Here is an 18898-nt window from a genome sequence, read left to right on the forward strand (position 1 = left end):
AGACTTTCTGTCACGTGAGCAGGCCACACAACAACTACCGGTATGTGGCGGTTCATTGTTGCAGCTATTGTTTGCGTCTGTTTCTCCACTTTTGTCGAAAGTCAGTCGTGCCAAATTCAGTCATCAGTTACATTACACTGCTTGCATTGGTCTTCATGTCAATATGGCAGTCAGGGTCGATTGTGCTATTATCGATACTGGTGCTGCTACACCAACGGCAACTGCAGATATGAAATCCTGTATGTTACAGTAACAATTAGGATTCAGTCTTGTCCGCTTTCGTGTCCCTCTGGACATTTAAGGCCAAGTGTTACTTATGAGGTCAGATAACCAAAGTTGACTGAGCAAAGACGAAAAAATCACTCGTTTTTAGTCACTTCCTAATTACAGTGGTGTCAGAATAGCACGAGTCTCTTGTCCATCAACTACAACGCTGCTCAACAGCTGTTGCGGTACTGTAACTTGCGGCACATCTATTCTCCATTGAAGATCCTGATCTTTAGATCCGTGTCGTGGACGCTGTCGTTCTTATCAAACGTGCAAGTGCATCTCACTGTCCGGAACTGGAACATCGTACTGCAATTGTGCAGACACGTGCACCAACTATCCGTGCATCAGTCCCAATCAATGCATCTTACAGGAAAGGCCAAATTGCTACAACTCAGCAGGCCAGCGATGTTCTCCTCAAGCGACATGCATTTGTATATAAAATTAAAAATATCATTTTTATTGCATTGATTTTTTGTTTATTATCAAAGATGCAAAACCCGGAAAGTGTCCTTCTGAATTGCTCCAGCGTCCCAGTACCGTTCGTTGTTACAACTTGACAAGTACGTGCCAAACAGACAGCGACTGCAGTGGAAACAAAAAGTGCTGCTCTGATTATTGTCGTCGACGATGCATGGAGCCAAACGTTCTAGGCAAGTCTACAATTGACTAGGCAAAATACACAGCTGCAGCGTTTGTTTCTAGATCCTTGTGGCGTCTACCAGTGCCAAAACCATCAAACTTGTCTATCACAGGGACTCAGTGTTTGCTGCATAAGCGACTGCAGCAAGCAGAATGGCGGCTGTGGAAGCGTCAACAGCTATCTCTGTCGTCAGCAGTCGTGCCAACCATCGTGTCTTTCCTCGAGGATCATTTGCGAAAGACTTTCAAGAAATTATATTGGTATCTGCGACGCAGATCACTTGCTGCTATTTACGTAGATGCGCTTTCTATCTAGTCCTTTCGTCCTGTAGTGCCCGGTTGACCGTAGAGACGTGTCCAAGACCAGACAGAATTGTGTACCCTAGTACGACCGTTGGCGCTGTCGGTGGCCGCTATTGCAATGTTGTCGCGATGAAAATTACATCAACGCGAGGTCTGTGCTTAAGACTGACGGTTGCTTCTTGTTTGTCTAGCAGTCAAGTTCAAATCTATGATGGAAATGAATCCAGTCGTGTGCTGTATGACTCCCCTTGCAGAAGGGGAACATCTGTTCTTAGCTCGTCAGCAATTTTGACTGTAAAAGTAACTCTGAACGCCGGTGTTTGGCACATCACGCCACTTCTCGATCTTCGATACAATGTGGAAGGTAAGCAAAAGGGTACTTATTTTCTGCAGATTTCAATAATATAATGAGAAGGGTGCCCGACTGATGCTCCTCTTCTTACAACTCAAGTTCCTCGTACAACTCAAGTTCCTCGTACAACTCAAGTTCCTCGTACAACCCAAGTTCCCGCTGCATCAGCTTTCTGCAACTGCAGCAGACCCTGCGACCAATCATTAGCTGGGCGAGGAGAGTTGAGTTGCAAGCTTGTGCCAGTCCGAGAAGACGGAGAGAGGTGCTGCACTGTCTATCAGTGTCAAGGTAGCTTAGAACATAAGAAGATTATTTTTAATTCTCCCCTTGAAGATCCTAAACCCGGAAGGTGTCCTTCCGAATTTTTGCGACGTACTGGCACCATTATCTGCTATGACAGAACAAACGACTGTCAGAAGGACAGTGACTGCGGCTGGGGAAAGGAGAAATGTTGCTCTGATTACTGCCGTCGACGATGCATGAAACCAGACGTTGCAGGTGAGTTTTAGATACTTCTCTACATTCTATGCGACACATAGCTGCGGTTATAGATCCGTGCGGAGTTTACCAGTGTCGGAAACATCAAGATTGTCTATCGCAGGGCCTCAGCGTTTGCTGCCGTGCTAACTGCAGTCAGCTTAACGGTGGCTGTGGAAGCGTTGACGACTCTATTTGTCTGCAGCAGTCGTGCCAACCATCGTGTCTTTCCTCAGCGGTGGTCAGCTGCGAAAGAATTTTGAAAACAGCTATTGGTATCTGGAAACACAGATCAATTGTTTGTCATTTCTTTAGTTGCGTCTCCGTTTAGCTCTGTCGTCCTGTCGTGCGAAATTTGCACTGACAACGTGCCTGAGATCTGGCAGGATGGTGTATCCTAGTACACATATTGGCGTTGCTAATAGCCGCTACTGCAATGCTGTTTTGATCAAAATTACATCAACTCGAGGTCTGTGTATTAACCTGACTGTTACTTCTTGTTCACCTAACAGTCGACTTCAAATCTATGATGGAGATGAATCGAGCAGGGTCCTCTACAGTTCTCATTGCAGGCCCGCCATGTCTTTTCTCAGTTCGTCAGCCGTGGTTACTGCAGTAGTGACTCTGAGGCACGGTGTTTGGCTCGTGACGCCGCTTTTCGATCTTAGATACCAACAACAAGGTACTTTTATTATTAGCATTACACCGTGTAGAAAATACGTTCAAGTTCTTATATGAAGAGTGCTATTCTCCAACTGCTACGCCTAATAGTACGGCTACGGCTTTGCCTACTATTTGTGAAAGAAAAGAAGTGACGAAGTTGCCAACAGAGGAACCTACTATGACACCTTCAATGGACTGCAGCAAACCCTGTCTCCGAGTCTCTGAATCGCCATCAAAAGAACGCTGCAATTTGATTCCACTTGAAAAAGACACAGAGAAATGTTGCACTATCTATGGATGTCCAGGTAAATCAGGCTAAAATACTCATATACATTATTAGAAAACTGGTTTCTCTCCATAAATTAGAAGAAGAAGGTTCAAGTTAGTAGATGGAAACGTTTCAATTTTTGTCGTTTTGTTGTTTTTTTTTTGTTTGCACGTACAGTGTGTCGTATGGTACGGGAATCGTTGTGTGGAACCCACGTGCACATCATGGCCAACCACGCTGGCTTTGTTCTCACGCTCGACGACGACGATCCCGTTCCTGACGAGGAGGCAGACACAGACGAGGAAGCACGTTGCTGCTCTTGCTGTATCCGTCACAGACGTCCTTATCGCGAAATTCTAGGAGCGTCGTTCGATCGCCAGCACGAGACGAAGAAAACAGACGCACGAAGCGAAAGCTTTCAATGCCGACTTTCAGTTCTCTATTGGCGAGACCGATTTCACTTCCGATACGTGGGCAATCGGGGCCGATGTACGGGAAGCGGCGAAGGGAAAGGTAGGGCCGTCTGGCGAACTCTGGAACCGCAGTCTGAGAAGACTTGCCCCGTTTCTTAGACGTCAATTCGTAACCTAGATGAAAACATTCGTCAGAGGATAGCTGACAGGAAAGCGAAGGTACGATGACACTATGATAGAGGAACATCTACGAAAAAGGGACTGCAGATCGAAGCTCGAAGAAAGAAGAAACAAAAGAAAGAAGAGGGAAAAGGAGAGGAAAAGCGTGCAGAAAACTCAAAAGAAGAATCGGGAGAAGATGACGACGAGGAAGAAGAAGAAGAAGAAGATGCAGATAGCGATGACATGATCGACGACAGTTCTGATGATGAGACAGACAGCGAAACCGAGGTATTTCTTTGTAGATTTATTGTTCCAATTTTCTAATTTAAGTTCTCTAAGGCTGAAAAAGCGGCCTACTTTGAAGCACCTCCTCCCCTCGTTGAGATGAATTTCACCGACATGAATCTATCGAGACCTCTCTTGAAGGTGGTGAAGTCAGGCTGCATTTGTGAGCATCTGGGCAATGTTCTCTTTCATCAGGCTATTACCAGTGCGGGATTTACTCATCCTACGCCAGTTCAGGCTGCGGCTATTCCAGTTGCACTTGCAGGCAAAGACCTGTGCGCCTCTGCAGCAACTGGAACCGGTAATTCAAAATTCTTATCGCTCCACGAGTATCACTTCCTCTAATCAGGAAAGACGGCTGCTTTTATATTGCCCGTGCTTGAACGTTTGCTGTTTCGACCAAAGAACGCAGCTGTGACGCGCGTTTTGGTACTAGTTCCAACACGAGAGCTCGCCGTTCAGGTAAAATAGACCAGAGACAAATAGAGCACGAGATCTCAGTAGCGCTGTCACACACATACATGTCATGCAGTACAACTATCCACGATTGCATTGACTATTGTGACAGCAACATAAATAAACCCGGTATTATAACCAATAGTCGAAATGATACGGTTTCGTATTGGTGTCGGACCAGGCTGACAACGCATTTTCTTTCTAAGGTGCACGCGGTTGGAAATACACTGGCTAAAGGCACGGGAGTTCAGTTCTGCCTCGCAACTGGTATGAATTTTGTCAAGGCGACTGTCGCGGAGAGACGGTGGCTTCTTATTGGACAGGTGGCATGGATCTGAGACGACAGGAAGCGGAATTGAGACGACGGCCTGACATCATTATAGCGACTCCTGGTCGCATTATTGATCATCTACGCAACACTCCGTCAATCGATTTGCAGACTATAGAAATACTAATAATAGATGAAGCAGACAGGTACCGGAAGACGTTCAGTATGCGCATGGTTAACTGATAAAATTATCATAGAATTCTCGACGAGAATTTCGAGGATCAACTAAATGAACTCATTCGATTGACTCCGCGCAATCGACAGACGATGTTATTTTCTGCCACAATGACTGACGAGGTACGCTCCCCCGATCGCTGGCCGGTCTCCTTTCTTATTCAAAGTCCCCATATCGTTAGGTGAAGGAATTGGCGCGGCTTTCTTTGAACCAGCCCGTGCGTCTCTTCGTGGACAGCAACACAGACGTCGCCGACAATCTCCAACAGGAATTCCTGCGCATCCGTGCCAGCAGGGAAGCCGATCGCGAAGCCATTATCACGGGTAATGTCATCAGGCTTCGCGTAGATATGATAAAGAGATTGTCTGTCTAGCCCTTTGTTGTCGATCCTTCAATGATCGTTGCTTGGTTTTCCTGCCAACCAAGTGGCAGGCTCATCGTCTTCGAATTGTCCTTGGCTTGCTGGGATTGAGTGTCGGCGAGCTCCACGGCAGTCTCAGTCAAGCGCAGGTACGTGACGGGATTCCGGCATCGGTTATGATAAAAGGATTCTGGTGCTTCAGCGTCTCGAAGCCTTGCACAAGTTCAAAGAGAACGAAATTAGCATTTTGACTGCTACCGACTTGGCAGCCCGAGGCTTGGACATTATTGGCGTTAAGACGGTGAAAATATTGACTTTGGTTGGTCGGGAGTCCCCGTCACTCTTTGCATATAGGTTATCAATTATAGTATGCCGTCCACGTTTAAACGATATATACACCGCGTCGGTCGAACGGCCAGAGCTGGACGGTGGGGTCGGGCTGTAACTCTAGTCGGCGAAAAAGACCGCAAATTGTTGAAGGAGATCGTGAAGAAGGCTAAAGTGCCAGTGAAAAGTCGGATCGTTGCTCCAGGTGCAGGGGTTATCCAAGTCTTTTTTTGTGTGTGTGAAGTTGCCTTCCCAGAGGTTATTCTTAAGTATAAGCAGAAAGTGAATCAGCTTGAAAGTGATGTCAAAGTTCTGCTAAAGCAGGAGGCAGAGGAAAAAGAGGTGGGCGTATACCGTTTTTGCCCTAAAGTATATCTGTATCGACTCTTTAGATGAAATTTGCTGAAATGGAGGTGAGCAAAGCGAAAAACCTTATCGAGCACAAGGAGGAGATATCTCGACGTCCTCAACGAACATGGTTCGAGTCGAGTCAACAGAAACGTAAAGGTGCGTATTTAAATAACGGTTTTGCTTCATTGGCGATAATTGTATTAGCTAATGTATTAGCTAATGGATTACCCGAGTCTAAGAAAACGCAATTAGATAAAAAGCGACGATTAGCAAATGGAATTCAAGTAATTACTTCCATAAGGTCCTCAAAGCACCGACACATTTATCGTGATTAGAAGAGCCACGACGACAAAGAGCAGTCCAATTTGAGACGAAGCATGGAGTACCAAGCAAGACAAGCAAAGAGAGCAAAGAGAAAGAGACGGTTGAATGCGATGCCCGACGAGACTCCAAATTCAAATTCAATACTAGTACAGCCAAAGAGAAAGAAGAAGACCAGTAGTCAGTTTGTTTAGTCCCTACTTACAGTATGCATATAGTCGCATCACCGCGTTTAGCAGAAGTGGGAGGAGGCAAGAGCTTTGAAAGAGAGCTAACCAACACTAGCAAGAAAATGATGAAGGGTTTGAGGTGGGGCTTTAGACTACGAGGCTAATGCATAGGCGACTGATCTGTTTCTCGTTAGCAAACGTACTAGCTCCACAATCAAAACAGCAAAAGGCAAGCCCGGAAAGTTCAAATCAAAGAAAAGGTACGCTGTGCGCAAGTAGAGTTGTCTAATAATACTGGTACTGAGCAGATACAAGAGAAGATGACAGCTCGAATTAGGAATTGGGTATGGATGAATGGCATGCTTGTACAGTGTACGCTGTTGGGGGTCGAGCGTGCATGCGTGCGTTGCTCCTATATTCAATGACACGCCTAATTCGATGACCCACCCCTCGACATACTCGCGCGCGTACAGTACCGTCGATCTGACAGTTGCGATTGCGAAATCATAAAGGGAGGTGTGTCGAAGGATGTGGCGGCGCTCGAGAGCGGTGAGCGAGTCGTCTACCCGGAATGAAGCAGGAGGACGTTCTAGTTTCTCTTAGATCAGCTGCACAGACGTGCAAACGTTGTTGCTCGCACTGGCGCTGACGCTGGGAGTGGTTCACATTCGCATATCGTTAGCTGCCTATCGAGGTTCGATGAGACGCTGTTACAGTAGTGTGCAGTGCAGCAAGGGTTAGGGCGCACGCGTTCGCGTTCACTGTTGGCTCGGTGACAGGGGGGTCGGTCACGCCCTGCGCTGGAATATGGCCAGCGCATGATGGCGGCGATCCCTATGCGGTCGCGCGAACATAAGCAGGGCGGGGTAATCGAGAAACGCCTCTTCTACATAGATCTCCCGCCGACGTTCCTCCTCCTCTCGGAGGAGAGTCGAATTCGCGGCTTGGCAGTGAACGATACAACGGGTAAAATGTATGACGCATTTCCGCCGCTCTCGGTCACGCGAGCGATTGGCATCGGCTTCGACGCCGCCGCCGCCGTCGTCTATTGGACGGACTCCGGTAGAAAGGCTATCATGAAGTCGTCTCTCATCGTCAACGTTTCGACGGCGACGACAGTCGTTCCGGCGCTGGAAAAGCCGGAGGATGTTGCCGTCGATTGGGCGGGTCAGTACGTTTTTTATACGGATACGGTGCTAAAGCGAATAGGGATGGCGAGTCTCGACGGCTATTTTGCCACGTGGGTCATCGAGAGCGGTTTGGACAAGCCTAGGGCGATCGCTTTGGATCCTGAAGATGGGTAAGAGAAAGAGACGCGTCTGCTTTTTATAAAGTCTATTTTTGTTTTTTTTTCTTCCCGCGTCGATTTCCAGTCGGATGTATTGGACGGATTGGGGCAATGTTCCTCGAATCGAACGCGCGCACATGAGCGGCGCCGGACGAGAAGTTCTCGTCAACACGAGCATCGTCTATCCGAACGGACTCGCACTCGACTTGACGATCGGTCGATTTTATTGGGTCGACGCCAAATTGGACGTCGTCGAATCCTGTCACTTGAACGGAAGCGGACGACGAATGATTGGCAAGTACGAAGCGCCGAAGACCGGTGGTCTTCATCCGTTCAGCCTGGCCCTCTTTCGAAATCATCTCTATTGGACCGATTGGTCGATGCGCGGTATCGTCGAAGTGGGCATCGACGAAGCGCGCGCGAAACGCGTCGCTGGCACGCTCTCGAACGCCAAACGACCGATGGGCATAGCGGCGTACGATTCCCAGCGCGTTCGCGGTCGAAACGGCTGTTCGAGCGCGAACGGCGGCTGCGAACAGTTGTGCCAAGCGGAGCCGAATCGGCGACGAGTGTGCCGCTGCTCGTACGGACGAACGAACGGCGATCGATGTCGTCGCGACGATTCGTACGTACTCTACGCCGACATCGATTCGATTCGCGCGTCGACGTTCGCGCCGAACGAGACGCACGAGGCGAATTTCGCCGTCGTTTCGAACGCGATTCCGTACGGCGTCGACTACGCGAAATCGTTGGGAGTCGTCATTTGGGCCGAGGAGTCGACGGGACGAATCGCGAGCGCTTCGTATCCGCTCGGGCGAACGCCGACGGTTCTCGTCGACACGGACGGCGGACGACCGACGGCCGTCGCCTATGACTGGATGAGCGCGAATCTCTATTTCGTCGACAAGAATCGAAAGGAGATCGTCGCGTGCCGTCTCGACGGAGGAGACGGACGAGCCCGTTATCGTTATTGCAAAGCGATTGTTGTAACCGACTTGGGTTCCCCTACGTCGATAGCGGTTGATCCCGCCGCCGGGTATGCGCGCGTGCGCGCCTCGAGGGGGGAAAAACCTGACTGACTGTCTTTTGGCTTCCTAGCTACATGTATTGGACGGACGCCGACGTCAAGTTCAATCGCATTGAACGGTCGTATATGAACGGCGATGGACGGCAAGTGGTCGTCGTCAATCTCGATTCGCCGCGTGCTGTCGCTTTGGCAAATGGAAAACTGTACTGGACGGAGTTCTATGGTAATAAGGTATGTCCGGCTGTTTGACGTTTACGTTTTTCCAAGAAACGGGGAATCGTCGCTGCATGGGGGGTCCGGTTCGCTTCCGCCGCTGCTAGCGAGCGACTCGTTTTATAATTCTCGTTTTTTTTCTCAGATCGGCGTCGCCAATTTGGACGGCACCGAGCAGTCCGTCCTGATATCAAAGCATCCGTTGCTAGAAGATCCGAATCGACTGGCTCTGCACAACGGCTACATGTACATCACCTCGGGCGGTTACGACTATCTGCTTCGAGCGCGTCTCAACGGTTCTGATTTGATTCTGTTTCGTAAGACGAGGGATACGCCCGACGGAATCGTTGTTGTTCACGCAGATATGCAGATAGGTAAGTGGACGAGACGTGCACGCGTCCCCGTAAATGTTTCCTTTTCCGAAGGTTCAAATATGTGCTCGTTTCTCAACGGCGGATGCCGTCAACTTTGTTTTCCCGTTCCGAACGGCGGCCGTACATGTGCATGCGGAAAAGACGAAACATCGCAATGTTTACCTGACGTGGAACTAACGGTGACGGAAGTTGCGGCGACTGTTACGCTGGAGTGTCGAATCACGAACCACGGCGTGCCGTTCGTGTCCGTCCTTTGGCTCCGTGACAATGAGACGATAGCGAAGAGCGCATACGATGACGCGTCGTTGCCGCTATCAAACGAGCCGGCGGTCGTCGTTCTGCAGTTGAACTCGGTTCGCACTGGCCTTTACGCTTGCAAAGTCGTCAACGAGTACGGAGCTGCTGTGTCGTCTGTTGCCGTTGCTGTTCCACCGCTATCGCCGACAACGACGACGACAACGAAGACGACGTCGTCTTTCACAATTCTGTATATCGTTTCGAGTGCCGGCATCCTTTTGCTGGTGCTCGTTGCTCTTATTGTGTTCGTTTGGCTGTGTCGACGACGACGACGAAAGCGATCGGCATCGTCGTCGTCGTCGCAAGCCGTCGCCTACGTCGCAAATGTGACACGAGGTCGTTATTCGTCACAAACGAGCAACTCGACTCTTGTAGCGACGTCGCCACTAGAGACGAATGCCGTCGCCTATCCCACGTCACGGGAATCGAACGCTTTTTCACTTAACAATTTTCGTGGACGAACGTCGCCGCCGCCTCTGGAGTTTTCATCTCCTCTACCACCACTGTCGTCGTCGTCTAGTGTCGATTCTCTGGCAGTAAAGCCGTCAGCAGCGGTTGATTGATTGTACAATTAGGTTACAGCAGCGTGTTTTTATTCTTATAATAGGAGCCTCTAGTGACGCGCTGCAGGCGAAAGCAGACGGAGTTGTGGGTAAATTAGTTATCCCTGAGGGGTTTGTCTGGCCGCAAGTAGGCAATACTTGAGATTATTTACGATAGATTTAGCGAATTTGAATTTAGAATTTGGCGAGACAATGTATGTATGTACCAAAGTGGACAAATCTTTTAGTTGCTCAATACACAGAAAGATACGCACGAAAAAAAGCCGTCCAAGAATTCAGTAATTCGCTAAATATGAAACTTTACTTTCCACTCCTTAATCTCGTTTTCCATGATTTTTTTCCTATGCAATGCCGCCGCCGCATCGGTTCTCGATCCAGCGCGCACGAGCTGAGCCGCCAGCGCCTGTTCCTCTGCCACTTTCCCCGCCAATCGTTTCACGTACGAAGCGATATACGCCTTTCCGCCTCGCTTCATCTCCGTCTGAATGCTCGACAACTTCTCCCTGCATTCGCGCACCCGATGATCGTACACCTTCGGCGGTTTTTGTCGATGCGATTTCATCTGCGCTATAGTCTTTTCTGCCGACTGCAATTCCGCTTGAACGACGCGAAAGCTCATGATGCTGCTGATCGTCGGCCCAATCGACGTCGTCTCCGACTCAGGAGACGATTCTCGTCTCGGCGACGGACTTCGCCGATGCAGCGACGCCGACGAAGGCGGATGATCGATGACGAGCCAACGTTCGTTGACGATGTTGACGTCGTCGCCTTGAAGCGGCTGTCGCAATCGAACGCGAATCTCCAATTTTCCGCCGACTAGTTTCCGATTCGCCGTCAAATCGGCGCACTCGTGCACTTCGCACTTCGTCTCGAGCGCTTCGATGCGAATAGCGACTTCGCCGAGCGACTGATCGCCGCGAAATAGACTCCAACTGCGACTGTGCCACAACTCGGCGCGAACGGGACGACGCTTGAGCGCTCGTCCGAACGCACGCTGTTTACGATCGATCGGAAACTTCATTGAGTGTTCGTACGTCGGATTGTCCGTTCCCTTGATGACGGATGTTTTCGCTGAAGGCGAATCCTCCTGCGGATACGGAAACTCGACGGTCACGTAGGTATCGAAATCTTTCGCTTCGACTTTTTTCGGCAGCGGCAAATTGATGCCACGAACGACGACGACTTCGACTTCGGATTCGCTCAGTTCCGGAAAGACGTTGAGCTTGGAAAAGGCTCGATCTTCGTAGTGAAATTGCGGCACGGGTTTCTGATACGAAAGCGCGTTCTTGACGGCGTCCAAGTCGCGCTGCGACGAGCGAACCATATTGCGATACTCCGCCGCCTCTTTCAGATGACCCGTTCCGTTGTAGTAGAGCTCCATTCGTTTGGCCAAGTCGACTTGCTTGGACAACGTCGACTCGAGACGAGCCAACGTTTCGTCATCGGCTTCCGTTCTCTCTACGTTTATCTTGGGTGCCGCTGCTTCGACTGCCGGCGGCTGCGGCGACGGCGAAAGAGATGGCATTTGAGACATGTCGACCTTGATTCCACCTCGAGCTGCTTCAATCATCTGATCCATGCTTTTTGCCTGAAAGAAAATTTTCTTCGCCAGGTCGACGTTGCCGTCGTGCTTCGCTTGGAGAGCCGCTTTCTTCAGCTCGGTCTGGCGATGAACGAGACGATCGAGCTGCTCGTCGTTGGTCGATCGCGGAGCGGGGAACGTTTGTAGTGTCGCCGGACGCGGCGACGTTTGCACGAGACGCGATGACTCGATGGACGGAGCACTAGCTGTCAGCGCTCCAGCCAACGGCGATTGATGCGACAGAGGCAACGGCGGAAAACCGGGCGGCGCGGGCAACTCGTCGTACGCGTACGATTTCTTGGACTTGCACGCTTGGATCGCTTCTTTGTACTGGCCGACTATTCGATTCATCCGACGAACCTTACCCGATTGCCCGTCGTTTTTGGCCAACTCGACTGCGGACTGATACTTGGCTAATCGCTGCTCGAGCCCTTCTAAAAGCGAGGTGGGTTTTGACGGAATTTCTTGAGGAACAGGAGAAGGAGACGGAGAGGGAGACGGCGCCGGTACCGATTCAGAATCAGGCGCCATTTCGTTGAGCTTCTGAAGAGTAAGCTGCGATTTAGCTGACGTTTTGAATCCTGGAGGAGCTGATGGTATCTGAGACAAATCGACTTCTTCTTCTTTCTGTATCGACGCAACCGTCTGTTCGAAGTACTTGGCCTTCTTCATGAATTCGACGGCGGCTCCCTTGTCGCCTCCCTTCTTTGCTTGAATTGCCGCCGATCTGTACTGCGTCAACCGCTCGTGAAGAAGAGAAAGAACGGCTTTGATAAGATCGTCCGCGTCTCCTTCGTCAGACGGCTCCGGATTGCTCACAACTACAACAGGTTGTGCCGTCATTGCATCCGAACGCGGAGTCGGCACAGGTCTCTTAGCAGCGGGAGGCGCCGGCGCCGGCTTCATCTGCTCCGGAGTCGTTGTAGATGGACGCGGAGCTGGCTTCGGTTTTTCAGCAGCAACGGGACGAGGAGCGGGCTTCGGTTTGTCCAAACCGTCTGGACTAACAGGCGGAGCGGCCGCAGGCTGCGGACGAGGATTCGACAACGGCTCTTCTTTGGACGGCACATGGACTGGCGGCGGCACCTCCGCTTCGTCGACGTGCTGGCCTTTTTGTGCCGCCTTGAGCAGCTCCTCGCACGTCTTCAGACTTCGACTAAATCGACGAATTTTCGATTTGTCGCCGTCGGCGTTCGCTCGAGCAACGGCACGTTCGTAGAGCGACTTCCTCTCCTCTATCAGTTTGACGATGCCGGCGTTCGGCGAACGGGGTGTGGACTCGCTTGTTGGCATGGGAACGGCATCGGGAGCCTCGCCTCCCGTCAGATCGGCGAGTTCCGATAAAAGATCGTCGTCTTCGTCCACATCCGACATGTCGTCTTCGTCGACGTCTCTCAGACCCTCTTCTGCCATCGCCTGTATTTCTGCTAGACTGACGTCCTTCTTTGCTTGTTTCTTTTTCGATTGTTGGGCTGGGTTTCCTGTTAGAGCCAACAACTCGGCTTCCAAGTCGTCGTCGTCGGCGTCGGCGTCCATATCGAAGCCGAACATCGCGTTTAGATCTTTCTTCTTCGTTCGCTTCTCCTCGGAAGGGTTAGAATTGCCCTTTTTGCTTCGGAACATGTCTGCGCAGAAGTGCGTAATGCGCATTCGACGCGTGTCACGTCACGGTACAGTACGCTTCTTATGTCGAATTTGAGTGCTGCTGCACGATTTGCCAACGTGTTTGGTCGTGCTAGACGCGCTGCCATTGGAATGATTCACGTAGAAGCACTTCCAGGTTACTAAACTGAAGGTAATGCTTAGGTCACTTCAGTTGTGCTGCAGGATCTCCAAAACATCGTCTCCCTGTTTCAGCAATAGTAGAGAAGGCTGTAAACGAGGCAAAAATATACAAAGAATGCGGACTGGTAAAGTGACTTCGTAACCGTTCAAAAAACGTTCACCCCCATCTTTCACAGCATGGTTTACTGATAGAAAACATGCACGACGTTCCTTACTTGAATAGCGAAGTCGGTCCCGAGGTGGTCGCTTGCATGACAGCCGTCTGCCAGAGAGTCAAGCAAGAGTCGAAAATGCCATGTGGCATTCAGATTTTAGCTGGAGCAAATAGTGCGGCATTGGCAGTTGCCAAGGCAGCGCAAATGGACTTTATTCGAGCAGAAGGCTTCGTCTTTGCTCACGTTGCCGACGAAGGAATTATAAGTTCATGTGCCGGCGAGCTGATGAGATACAGGAAGATCATTGAAGGAGAGGACATAATGGTATTCACTGATGTCAAGAAGAAACACAGGTAGAATCTTCGAGCAAAACGGACTAAAATGTCAATTATTATTTATGTAGTTCCCATGCGTTGACTAGTGACGTAAACATAACTGAGACAGCTCAGGCAGCTGAAATGTTTCTCAGCGATGGAGTAATTATTACAGGAAGTACAACGGGATTACCAGCAAGCAATGAAGACGTTTCAACAGTGCTGAAGTCAGTCAATATACCCGTTCTTCTTGGATCAGGGGTCACGCCAGCCAACGTGCTCAGCTATCCCAGTCAACTGCACGGCATGATTATCGGCTCATACTTCAAGAAGAACGGATGCTGGCAAAATGACGTCGATCGCGAACGCGTGAGCGAATTCATGAATAAAATTGAGCGGTGAGAAGCCAACTGCAAACAATATATTCGGATAAATACTCAAGAAACATCTTAGGAGGTAAACTTAATTAAAAATGTACATTCGAAGAAAGTTCAGTAAGACTTGCGAGGGCACACGATCTTCTGTCGAACGACTTTCTTCTGCTTCGAACTCGACCATCGTTGATGAACCAAATTGCCCAGCTTCGACGCCGCGCGGACTTTCTTCGCTTGGCAACAACGCGTGGGTGCGGCATCCGTCTTCCTGACGTTCCTGTTGCTTGGCACGGCGCCGAGAGCGTGGGCGAGACGCGCGCGCGCGACGCGTCGCTCGTCGTGATCGGATCGCGAGAGACGCGCCGCGGACGTCGAGCGACGACGAACGACGGGCGCGCGCATCACGTAGACCGACATGCTCGGATGTTCGATGAGAAGATTCTCCATGTCGGTCGATTCGACGACGTTCGTTCCCGTCGTCGTTTCGGCGCGACGAAAGCATTCGGGCGGCGCGACGACCCAGCCGTTGTCTTCCTCGTCGTCTAGGAAAAAGAGCGGATTCCTTTATTACGCCACAATAAAGAAAAAGGCGTGGTTCTTTTGCACTTCGATACCCGATTCCTTTCTTTGCCAAGTGTCGACGACCACCCATTCTTCGTCGTCGCCGCGTCTCCCCTTCGTTTTGGTACTATCCGTCACGACGATAAAATCGTCTTCTGTGGTTTCCGTGAGATCGATGGTGTCATCTTCTCGCTTCCTCTGAGTCTCTACTGGATCCAGGCTCGTCGACGTCTCTCCTGGACCCAGTAGATAGTCGATTATGCCCCCGAGCATCGTATCATGAGCTCCACTTCTGTGGCGTCCGTTCAACTGTGAAATGCGCGGACGAATCGACGTTTTTGAATCGCTTCCAGCGATCACGTGAGGTGAGCGTGAAGAGCGCGTGTGTTACATCACACATCTCACGTGCCATAGACCTGACTTATTTTTGTGAGATCCGCGAGGAAGCCGAAAGGAGGGAGCGCGGATAAGATACATGTACAGAGAATATACCATTACTGCTGCGGCCTACTGCTGCACGTAAGAAATCTTTGTCACGTGAGACATCTATGCGCGTCCGGGTTGGTCGTCCGGGATAGACAATTTTATACGGGACTACAGAAGTAGCTCGGCGGGCTGATTTCGCGGTATTTCTTTGACAGACGGCGCTCCAGCTGAGACCCAGGAGCGTGTCTACACCCAACCGCCGCACTCACAATGTCAAAACAGCAATCGAAGCCAGAAACGAGGGCAGCGAAAGCAGCGAAACGAAAACGCAGCGACGTCTCGCCGTCGAGGAGCGAAATCCCGGGACGGGACCCCGTTCTCGCCCTACCACCACATCGCGCCTCGTACGCAACGAAACGAAGAACGTCGACGACTCGAAAACGACAGCAGGAAGCGCACGACGACGATTCGTCAACGGTAAACAGCGAAAGAAAGCAAAAAAAAAGAAAATGGCGACCACTTTTCTCTTCGTCGCTTCGCAGATTCTTCGAGCGGGCGAATCCTCGACGAGCTTCGTCGCTGATCTTCGTCGTCCGCTGGCGGAGATCGACGATGCGGAATCGTTTCTACGGGCCCCGTCCGCTCCCCTCGTCGCCGCGGCGGGGGCGCGGTCGGATTTGTCAATGAACGCCGGTTGGATTCTGCGCCAGCACATAGGAGATCGACGCGGACCGCTGCCGCCGTTCAGCTGGACCGATTCGGACGATTTATGGCAATACGCGTTGAGCAAGGACGCGATCTATCGGAAGGACGAGTTTTATTTGAAGAGGAATCATCCGCGTTTGACGTCACGTATGCGGGCGATTTTATTTGAGTGGCTCATTGAGGTTTGTGACGTCAGTTTGTATTATTTTCATTAAAAAAATTGGATTTTTTCTACAGGTTTGCGACGTTTTTGAGATGCATCGCGAAACGTTTTATTTGGCGGCCGAATACTGCGATCGGTTTTTGACGCAGACCTGTTCCTATGGGGACGGGCAGTTGCAATTGATTGGTGTCACCAGTCTTTTCATTGCAGCGAAAGTCGAAGAAATTTATCCTCCTAAAATAATCGATTTTGCTGACGTCACCGACGGAGCTTGTACGACGAAACAAATCGAGGAAATGGAGCTCTTGCAATTGCAGGTGTCGCCGAGTGGATAGAGGGATGCAAATGTGTGTTGAGCATGTTTTTTTGGTAGACTTTAGATTGGATGTTGAGTCCTATTACACCCAATTCTTGGCTGAGCGTCTTCTTGCAATTGGCCAATGTGAAATCGATGAAAACGCCGTCGGAGAATTTTCTAACCCCGGCTTATTCCCAACAAGACTTCATCAAAGCGATTCAGGTAGCGAGGAAAAAAATGACCGCCACAGAACGCTTGAGAGTGAATTTGTACTAGTTAATGGATCTCTGCATGATGGATATTGGATCATTGCGGTTTCCTAATAGCGTCCTGGCAGCGTCGTCCATGTGTCTAATGCTCCGCGACGATTTTAGCTGGGAAACGACAGGTAAGGCACTCACACGCGGATAGTCTCTATCTCTATCTCTGTTTTCATTTAGGCCAGTCGTGGGAGAGGGTGTGCGAGTGCGTTCAGTGGATGCGACCTTTCTTCCTTGCTATTCGAAGAGGAACCGTTTCGCCCATCCTGAGGTGCACTACCAAAGTAGCAAAAGACCAGAGACACGTGATACAGTCACACTTCAACATATTCAAACTTCTTGTGAGTTAGCAAACTACGTAATATGCTACTTAGCTATGTACGCGCGCTTCTTTCAGGATGAGGTAAAGTCAACACGCCAAGCAATTCAAACAGGTAACTTGATGAATGCTGAACCAGCAACCCTAACACCGCCAGGCAGTGCCGAAAAACAGACACTTACGTAGGATCAGATTTATGACTTTGGATGCTCTTTTTTTGCATCAGTCACTGTCGCCGTAAAATTGGAGGGAAACTGACAGAGGTTTAAACAGAAAAAACCCAACGCAGCATTGTTTATGATATCCTTGACAGACAGTAGGCAAGCAACTCTTAGTCTATCTAATCAAGTTTGTCACGAAATTTTAGCAAGAGAAGCCCTCCCAAAATGCCAGCTGCGGCAGAAAACAAAATTCCTACTCTAAAAGGAGACACTCGTCGTGGGACTGGAACCTTTTTCTTTTGAGTTGCAGTCTCGCTTCGCCCACAAGCCTTTTCCACTTCGTTCACGGAGACTTTTAATTCGTCAACGACGGTGCGTACCCCATCCACCGCTTTCAGAAAATCTTCTGTGAATGGTTTCTTTGCCGGAAGCTGTCTGATCACGTAGCAAATGCTGCTATTCAGATATCCGGCGTGTTTGGCCACGTTTTCCAGGATGAGCTGCGCTTCGTTTAGCCCAATTGTCGCCGTAAGCTGCTCGTCGAGATTCGAGGCATCCCATTCTTTAGCATGCACCTGCTTGATCCCATTGATTAATTTCTGTCTCACGCCAACTTCCGCTATTCCCATCTTTTCCAAGTCCGATTCAGCGAGTCTCAACGCCGAGGAAAAGCCAATCTGGTGCTGATGGAAGACCGAAATGAGATGGCCGAGATCAAGACTGCAGAGAAACATTTCCAAGTCCCCATACTGGACATTGGCGCTACGTGTCACTGTGGGAGGTTTGAACGACGCCGCGGTTATTGCTTCCCGGGCTTCACCCGTCAATAACTCCATAATGCGTTCATGGCCTCCGACGTAAGCCAAATCTGCTGGCGTTTGCCCATCGAAGCATGCAATCATAGCATTAGCCTTATGCTCAATCAGACACTGCACGACTGGAGCATGACCCTGACTCGAGGCAAATGCTAAGGGTGTCCACCCCCTGACGTCCTGCCTGTTGGGACCCGCTCCCTCTTTCAGCAAATATTCCACCACGCCCACTCTGCCTTCGCGTGACGCGTACATGAGCGCTGTCATGCGAGAGCGATCGTGGGCGTGTACGAGCGCGCCGTTCTCGACGAGATAGCGTACGCATTCCAAACTGCGTTCGGCGCTTCCGCCGCGTGCCGAGCACGCTGCCATGAGAGGCGTGTAGAGATCCTTCTCGAAATTGGGATCGGCGCCCTTCGAGAGAAGATATTTCACTATGTCAGGCTGATTTGCGCTCGACGCGTGCACGAGAGCCGTCCAGCCAGTGTTCAAACGCACGTCGACGCTCGATGCATCATTTTCCACGAACTTCTTCACGGCGTCGAGGTTTCCTTTCGTTGCTGCAGTTCGATAGTCTTCGAGGGTTGGCGGACGGTCGGTTTCCTCGGGCTCTGGTGATTCGATCGTCATGATTTTGAGCGGTGTGAACGTGTTTCGGTTTGTGGAATCAACCTCGCCTTCGTTCTCCTCATAGGCGCCCAGATCGAAGTCATCGTAGTCATCGAAATCGTCGTAATCGTCGTAGTCGTTGTCATAATAACCTGCAGGCGCCGCCATAACAAGCCTCGTGCAAATTGCGCGCGTTACTTTTGGCACGTGGACTGTCCACTAGCGTTTTGAAGGACCCTTTGGAGGTTTCATAGCCACGGAACCTCTGAATGCAGCAGTGCACATTTTGGA

General features: G+C 50.4%; 8 protein-coding genes across 10 annotated transcripts; 5 read left to right on the top strand and 3 right to left on the bottom strand.

Moving 5' to 3' along the window:
- The first annotated feature begins 4 nt into the window (after positions 1 to 4).
- On the top strand, positions 5 to 3213 carry LOC136185036 (uncharacterized). The gene is made up of 12 exons (XM_065972076.1): positions 5 to 321; positions 374 to 452; positions 504 to 701; positions 759 to 920; positions 973 to 1170; positions 1226 to 1576; positions 1628 to 1852; positions 1898 to 2062; positions 2116 to 2316; positions 2373 to 2723; positions 2782 to 3009; positions 3071 to 3213. Exons 1-12 carry the CDS (start codon positions 43 to 45, stop codon positions 3088 to 3090), a joined length of 2457 nt encoding a protein of 818 aa, XP_065828148.1. The 5' UTR covers positions 5 to 42; the 3' UTR covers positions 3091 to 3213.
- On the top strand, positions 3158 to 6760 carry LOC136185038 (probable ATP-dependent RNA helicase DDX27). Its single transcript, XM_065972077.1, has 21 exons — positions 3158 to 3277; positions 3333 to 3485; positions 3545 to 3604; positions 3653 to 3835; positions 3887 to 3973; positions 4028 to 4133; positions 4182 to 4294; positions 4495 to 4555; positions 4612 to 4762; positions 4814 to 4913; positions 4973 to 5114; positions 5165 to 5301; positions 5355 to 5453; positions 5507 to 5684; positions 5736 to 5821; positions 5872 to 5986; positions 6035 to 6114; positions 6166 to 6331; positions 6388 to 6460; positions 6516 to 6581; positions 6630 to 6760. The coding sequence occupies exons 1-21, from the start codon at positions 3158 to 3160 to the stop codon at positions 6643 to 6645; spliced, it is 2292 nt and encodes a 763-aa protein (XP_065828149.1). The 3' UTR covers positions 6646 to 6760.
- Positions 6761 to 6779: 19 nt separating this feature from the next.
- LOC136185034 (low-density lipoprotein receptor-related protein 6-like) lies at positions 6780 to 10386 on the top strand. 2 transcript variants are annotated; one of them, XR_010669476.1, is made up of 8 exons: positions 6780 to 6870; positions 6925 to 7015; positions 7216 to 7621; positions 7695 to 8645; positions 8708 to 8867; positions 8995 to 9223; positions 9275 to 10210; positions 10262 to 10386. XR_010669476.1 is itself a non-coding variant. In XM_065972074.1 (7 exons), the coding sequence occupies exons 1-7, from the start codon at positions 6850 to 6852 to the stop codon at positions 10081 to 10083; spliced, it is 2667 nt and encodes an 888-aa protein (XP_065828146.1). In that variant the 5' UTR covers positions 6780 to 6849; the 3' UTR covers positions 10084 to 10386. The 2 variants fall into 2 exon arrangements, 1 of the variants encoding a protein (XP_065828146.1); XM_065972074.1 differs by having other exon boundaries at positions 9275 to 10386.
- LOC136185033 (coiled-coil and C2 domain-containing protein 1-like) lies at positions 10259 to 13290 on the bottom strand. The gene has a single exon (XM_065972073.1). It carries the CDS (start codon positions 13286 to 13288, stop codon positions 10370 to 10372), a length of 2919 nt encoding a protein of 972 aa, XP_065828145.1. The 5' UTR covers positions 13289 to 13290; the 3' UTR covers positions 10259 to 10369.
- Positions 13291 to 13348: 58 nt separating this feature from the next.
- LOC136185056 (uncharacterized protein F13E9.13, mitochondrial-like) lies at positions 13349 to 14503 on the top strand. The gene is made up of 4 exons (XM_065972104.1): positions 13349 to 13445; positions 13493 to 13575; positions 13627 to 13958; positions 14009 to 14503. Exons 1-4 carry the CDS (start codon positions 13352 to 13354, stop codon positions 14319 to 14321), a joined length of 822 nt encoding a protein of 273 aa, XP_065828176.1. The 5' UTR covers positions 13349 to 13351; the 3' UTR covers positions 14322 to 14503.
- Positions 14326 to 15198, bottom strand: LOC136185059 (tumor protein p53-inducible nuclear protein 2-like). Its single transcript, XM_065972108.1, has 2 exons — positions 14908 to 15198; positions 14326 to 14835 (listed from the first exon to the last, which is right to left on the bottom strand). Exons 1-2 carry the CDS (start codon positions 15125 to 15127, stop codon positions 14411 to 14413), a joined length of 645 nt encoding a protein of 214 aa, XP_065828180.1. The 5' UTR covers positions 15128 to 15198; the 3' UTR covers positions 14326 to 14410.
- LOC136185046 (G1/S-specific cyclin-E-like) lies at positions 14891 to 17327 on the top strand. Of its 2 annotated transcripts, none has more exons than XM_065972085.1 (8): positions 14891 to 15219; positions 15269 to 15757; positions 15823 to 16167; positions 16223 to 16465; positions 16522 to 16668; positions 16723 to 16834; positions 16887 to 17047; positions 17104 to 17327. In XM_065972085.1, the coding sequence occupies exons 2-8, from the start codon at positions 15551 to 15553 to the stop codon at positions 17209 to 17211; spliced, it is 1323 nt and encodes a 440-aa protein (XP_065828157.1). In that variant the 5' UTR covers positions 14891 to 15219; positions 15269 to 15550; the 3' UTR covers positions 17212 to 17327. The 2 variants fall into 2 exon arrangements, with proteins under 2 accessions (XP_065828157.1, XP_065828159.1); XM_065972087.1 differs by having other exon boundaries at positions 15183 to 15219; positions 15496 to 15757.
- Positions 17251 to 18874, bottom strand: LOC136185043 (ankyrin repeat, SAM and basic leucine zipper domain-containing protein 1-like). The gene has a single exon (XM_065972082.1). It carries the CDS (start codon positions 18773 to 18775, stop codon positions 17366 to 17368), a length of 1410 nt encoding a protein of 469 aa, XP_065828154.1. The 5' UTR covers positions 18776 to 18874; the 3' UTR covers positions 17251 to 17365.
- Positions 18875 to 18898: the final 24 nt, after the last annotated feature.

The sequence above is a fragment of the Oscarella lobularis genome, chromosome 3 (assembly GCF_947507565.1).
Source record: "Oscarella lobularis chromosome 3, ooOscLobu1.1, whole genome shotgun sequence".
NCBI classification, from domain to species: Eukaryota; Metazoa; Porifera; class Homoscleromorpha; order Homosclerophorida; family Oscarellidae; genus Oscarella; species Oscarella lobularis.

Excerpts from the sequence above, each read along its gene's own strand:
- LOC136185036 (XM_065972076.1), top strand. The coding sequence starts at position 43 with ATGTGGCGGTTCATTGTTGCAGCTATTGTTTGCGTCTGTTTCTCCACT. Across the intron at positions 702-758 it reads TCCTCAAGCGACATGCATTT|ATGCAAAACCCGGAAAGTGT; the intron begins GTATATAAAATT and ends TTATTATCAAAG. Across the intron at positions 2,317-2,372 it reads AATTTTGAAAACAGCTATTG|CTCTGTCGTCCTGTCGTGCG; the intron begins GTATCTGGAAAC and ends GTCTCCGTTTAG.
- LOC136185038 (XM_065972077.1), top strand. The coding sequence starts at position 3,158 with ATGGTACGGGAATCGTTGTGTGGAACCCACGTGCACATCATGGCCAAC. Across the intron at positions 5,115-5,164 it reads TCGCGAAGCCATTATCACGG|CCCTTTGTTGTCGATCCTTC; the intron begins GTAATGTCATCA and ends TTGTCTGTCTAG. Across the intron at positions 6,115-6,165 it reads GATTAGCAAATGGAATTCAA|AAGAGCCACGACGACAAAGA; the intron begins GTAATTACTTCC and ends TATCGTGATTAG.
- LOC136185034 (XM_065972074.1), top strand. The coding sequence starts at position 6,850 with ATGTGGCGGCGCTCGAGAGCG. Across the intron at positions 7,016-7,215 it reads ATCGTTAGCTGCCTATCGAG|ATCTCCCGCCGACGTTCCTC; the intron begins GTTCGATGAGAC and ends TCTTCTACATAG. Across the intron at positions 7,622-7,694 it reads GCTTTGGATCCTGAAGATGG|TCGGATGTATTGGACGGATT; the intron begins GTAAGAGAAAGA and ends GTCGATTTCCAG.
- LOC136185033 (XM_065972073.1), bottom strand. The coding sequence starts at position 13,288 with ATGTTCCGAAGCAAAAAGGGCAATTCTAACCCTTCCGAGGAGAAGCGA.
- LOC136185056 (XM_065972104.1), top strand. The coding sequence starts at position 13,352 with ATGTCGAATTTGAGTGCTGCTGCACGATTTGCCAACGTGTTTGGTCGT. Across the intron at positions 13,446-13,492 it reads TCACGTAGAAGCACTTCCAG|GATCTCCAAAACATCGTCTC; the intron begins GTTACTAAACTG and ends GTTGTGCTGCAG. Across the intron at positions 13,959-14,008 it reads GATGTCAAGAAGAAACACAG|TTCCCATGCGTTGACTAGTG; the intron begins GTAGAATCTTCG and ends TTATTTATGTAG.
- LOC136185059 (XM_065972108.1), bottom strand. The coding sequence starts at position 15,127 with ATGCTCGGGGGCATAATCGACTATCTACTGGGTCCAGGAGAGACGTCG. Across the intron at positions 14,836-14,907 it reads TTGGCAAAGAAAGGAATCGG|ACGACGAGGAAGACAACGGC; the intron begins GTATCGAAGTGC and ends TCTTTTTCCTAG.
- LOC136185046 (XM_065972085.1), top strand. The coding sequence starts at position 15,551 with ATGTCAAAACAGCAATCGAAGCCAGAAACGAGGGCAGCGAAAGCAGCG. Across the intron at positions 16,168-16,222 it reads TATTTGAGTGGCTCATTGAG|GTTTGCGACGTTTTTGAGAT; the intron begins GTTTGTGACGTC and ends TTTTTTCTACAG. Across the intron at positions 16,835-16,886 it reads TTTTAGCTGGGAAACGACAG|GCCAGTCGTGGGAGAGGGTG; the intron begins GTAAGGCACTCA and ends GTTTTCATTTAG.
- LOC136185043 (XM_065972082.1), bottom strand. The coding sequence starts at position 18,775 with ATGGCGGCGCCTGCAGGTTATTATGACAACGACTACGACGATTACGAC.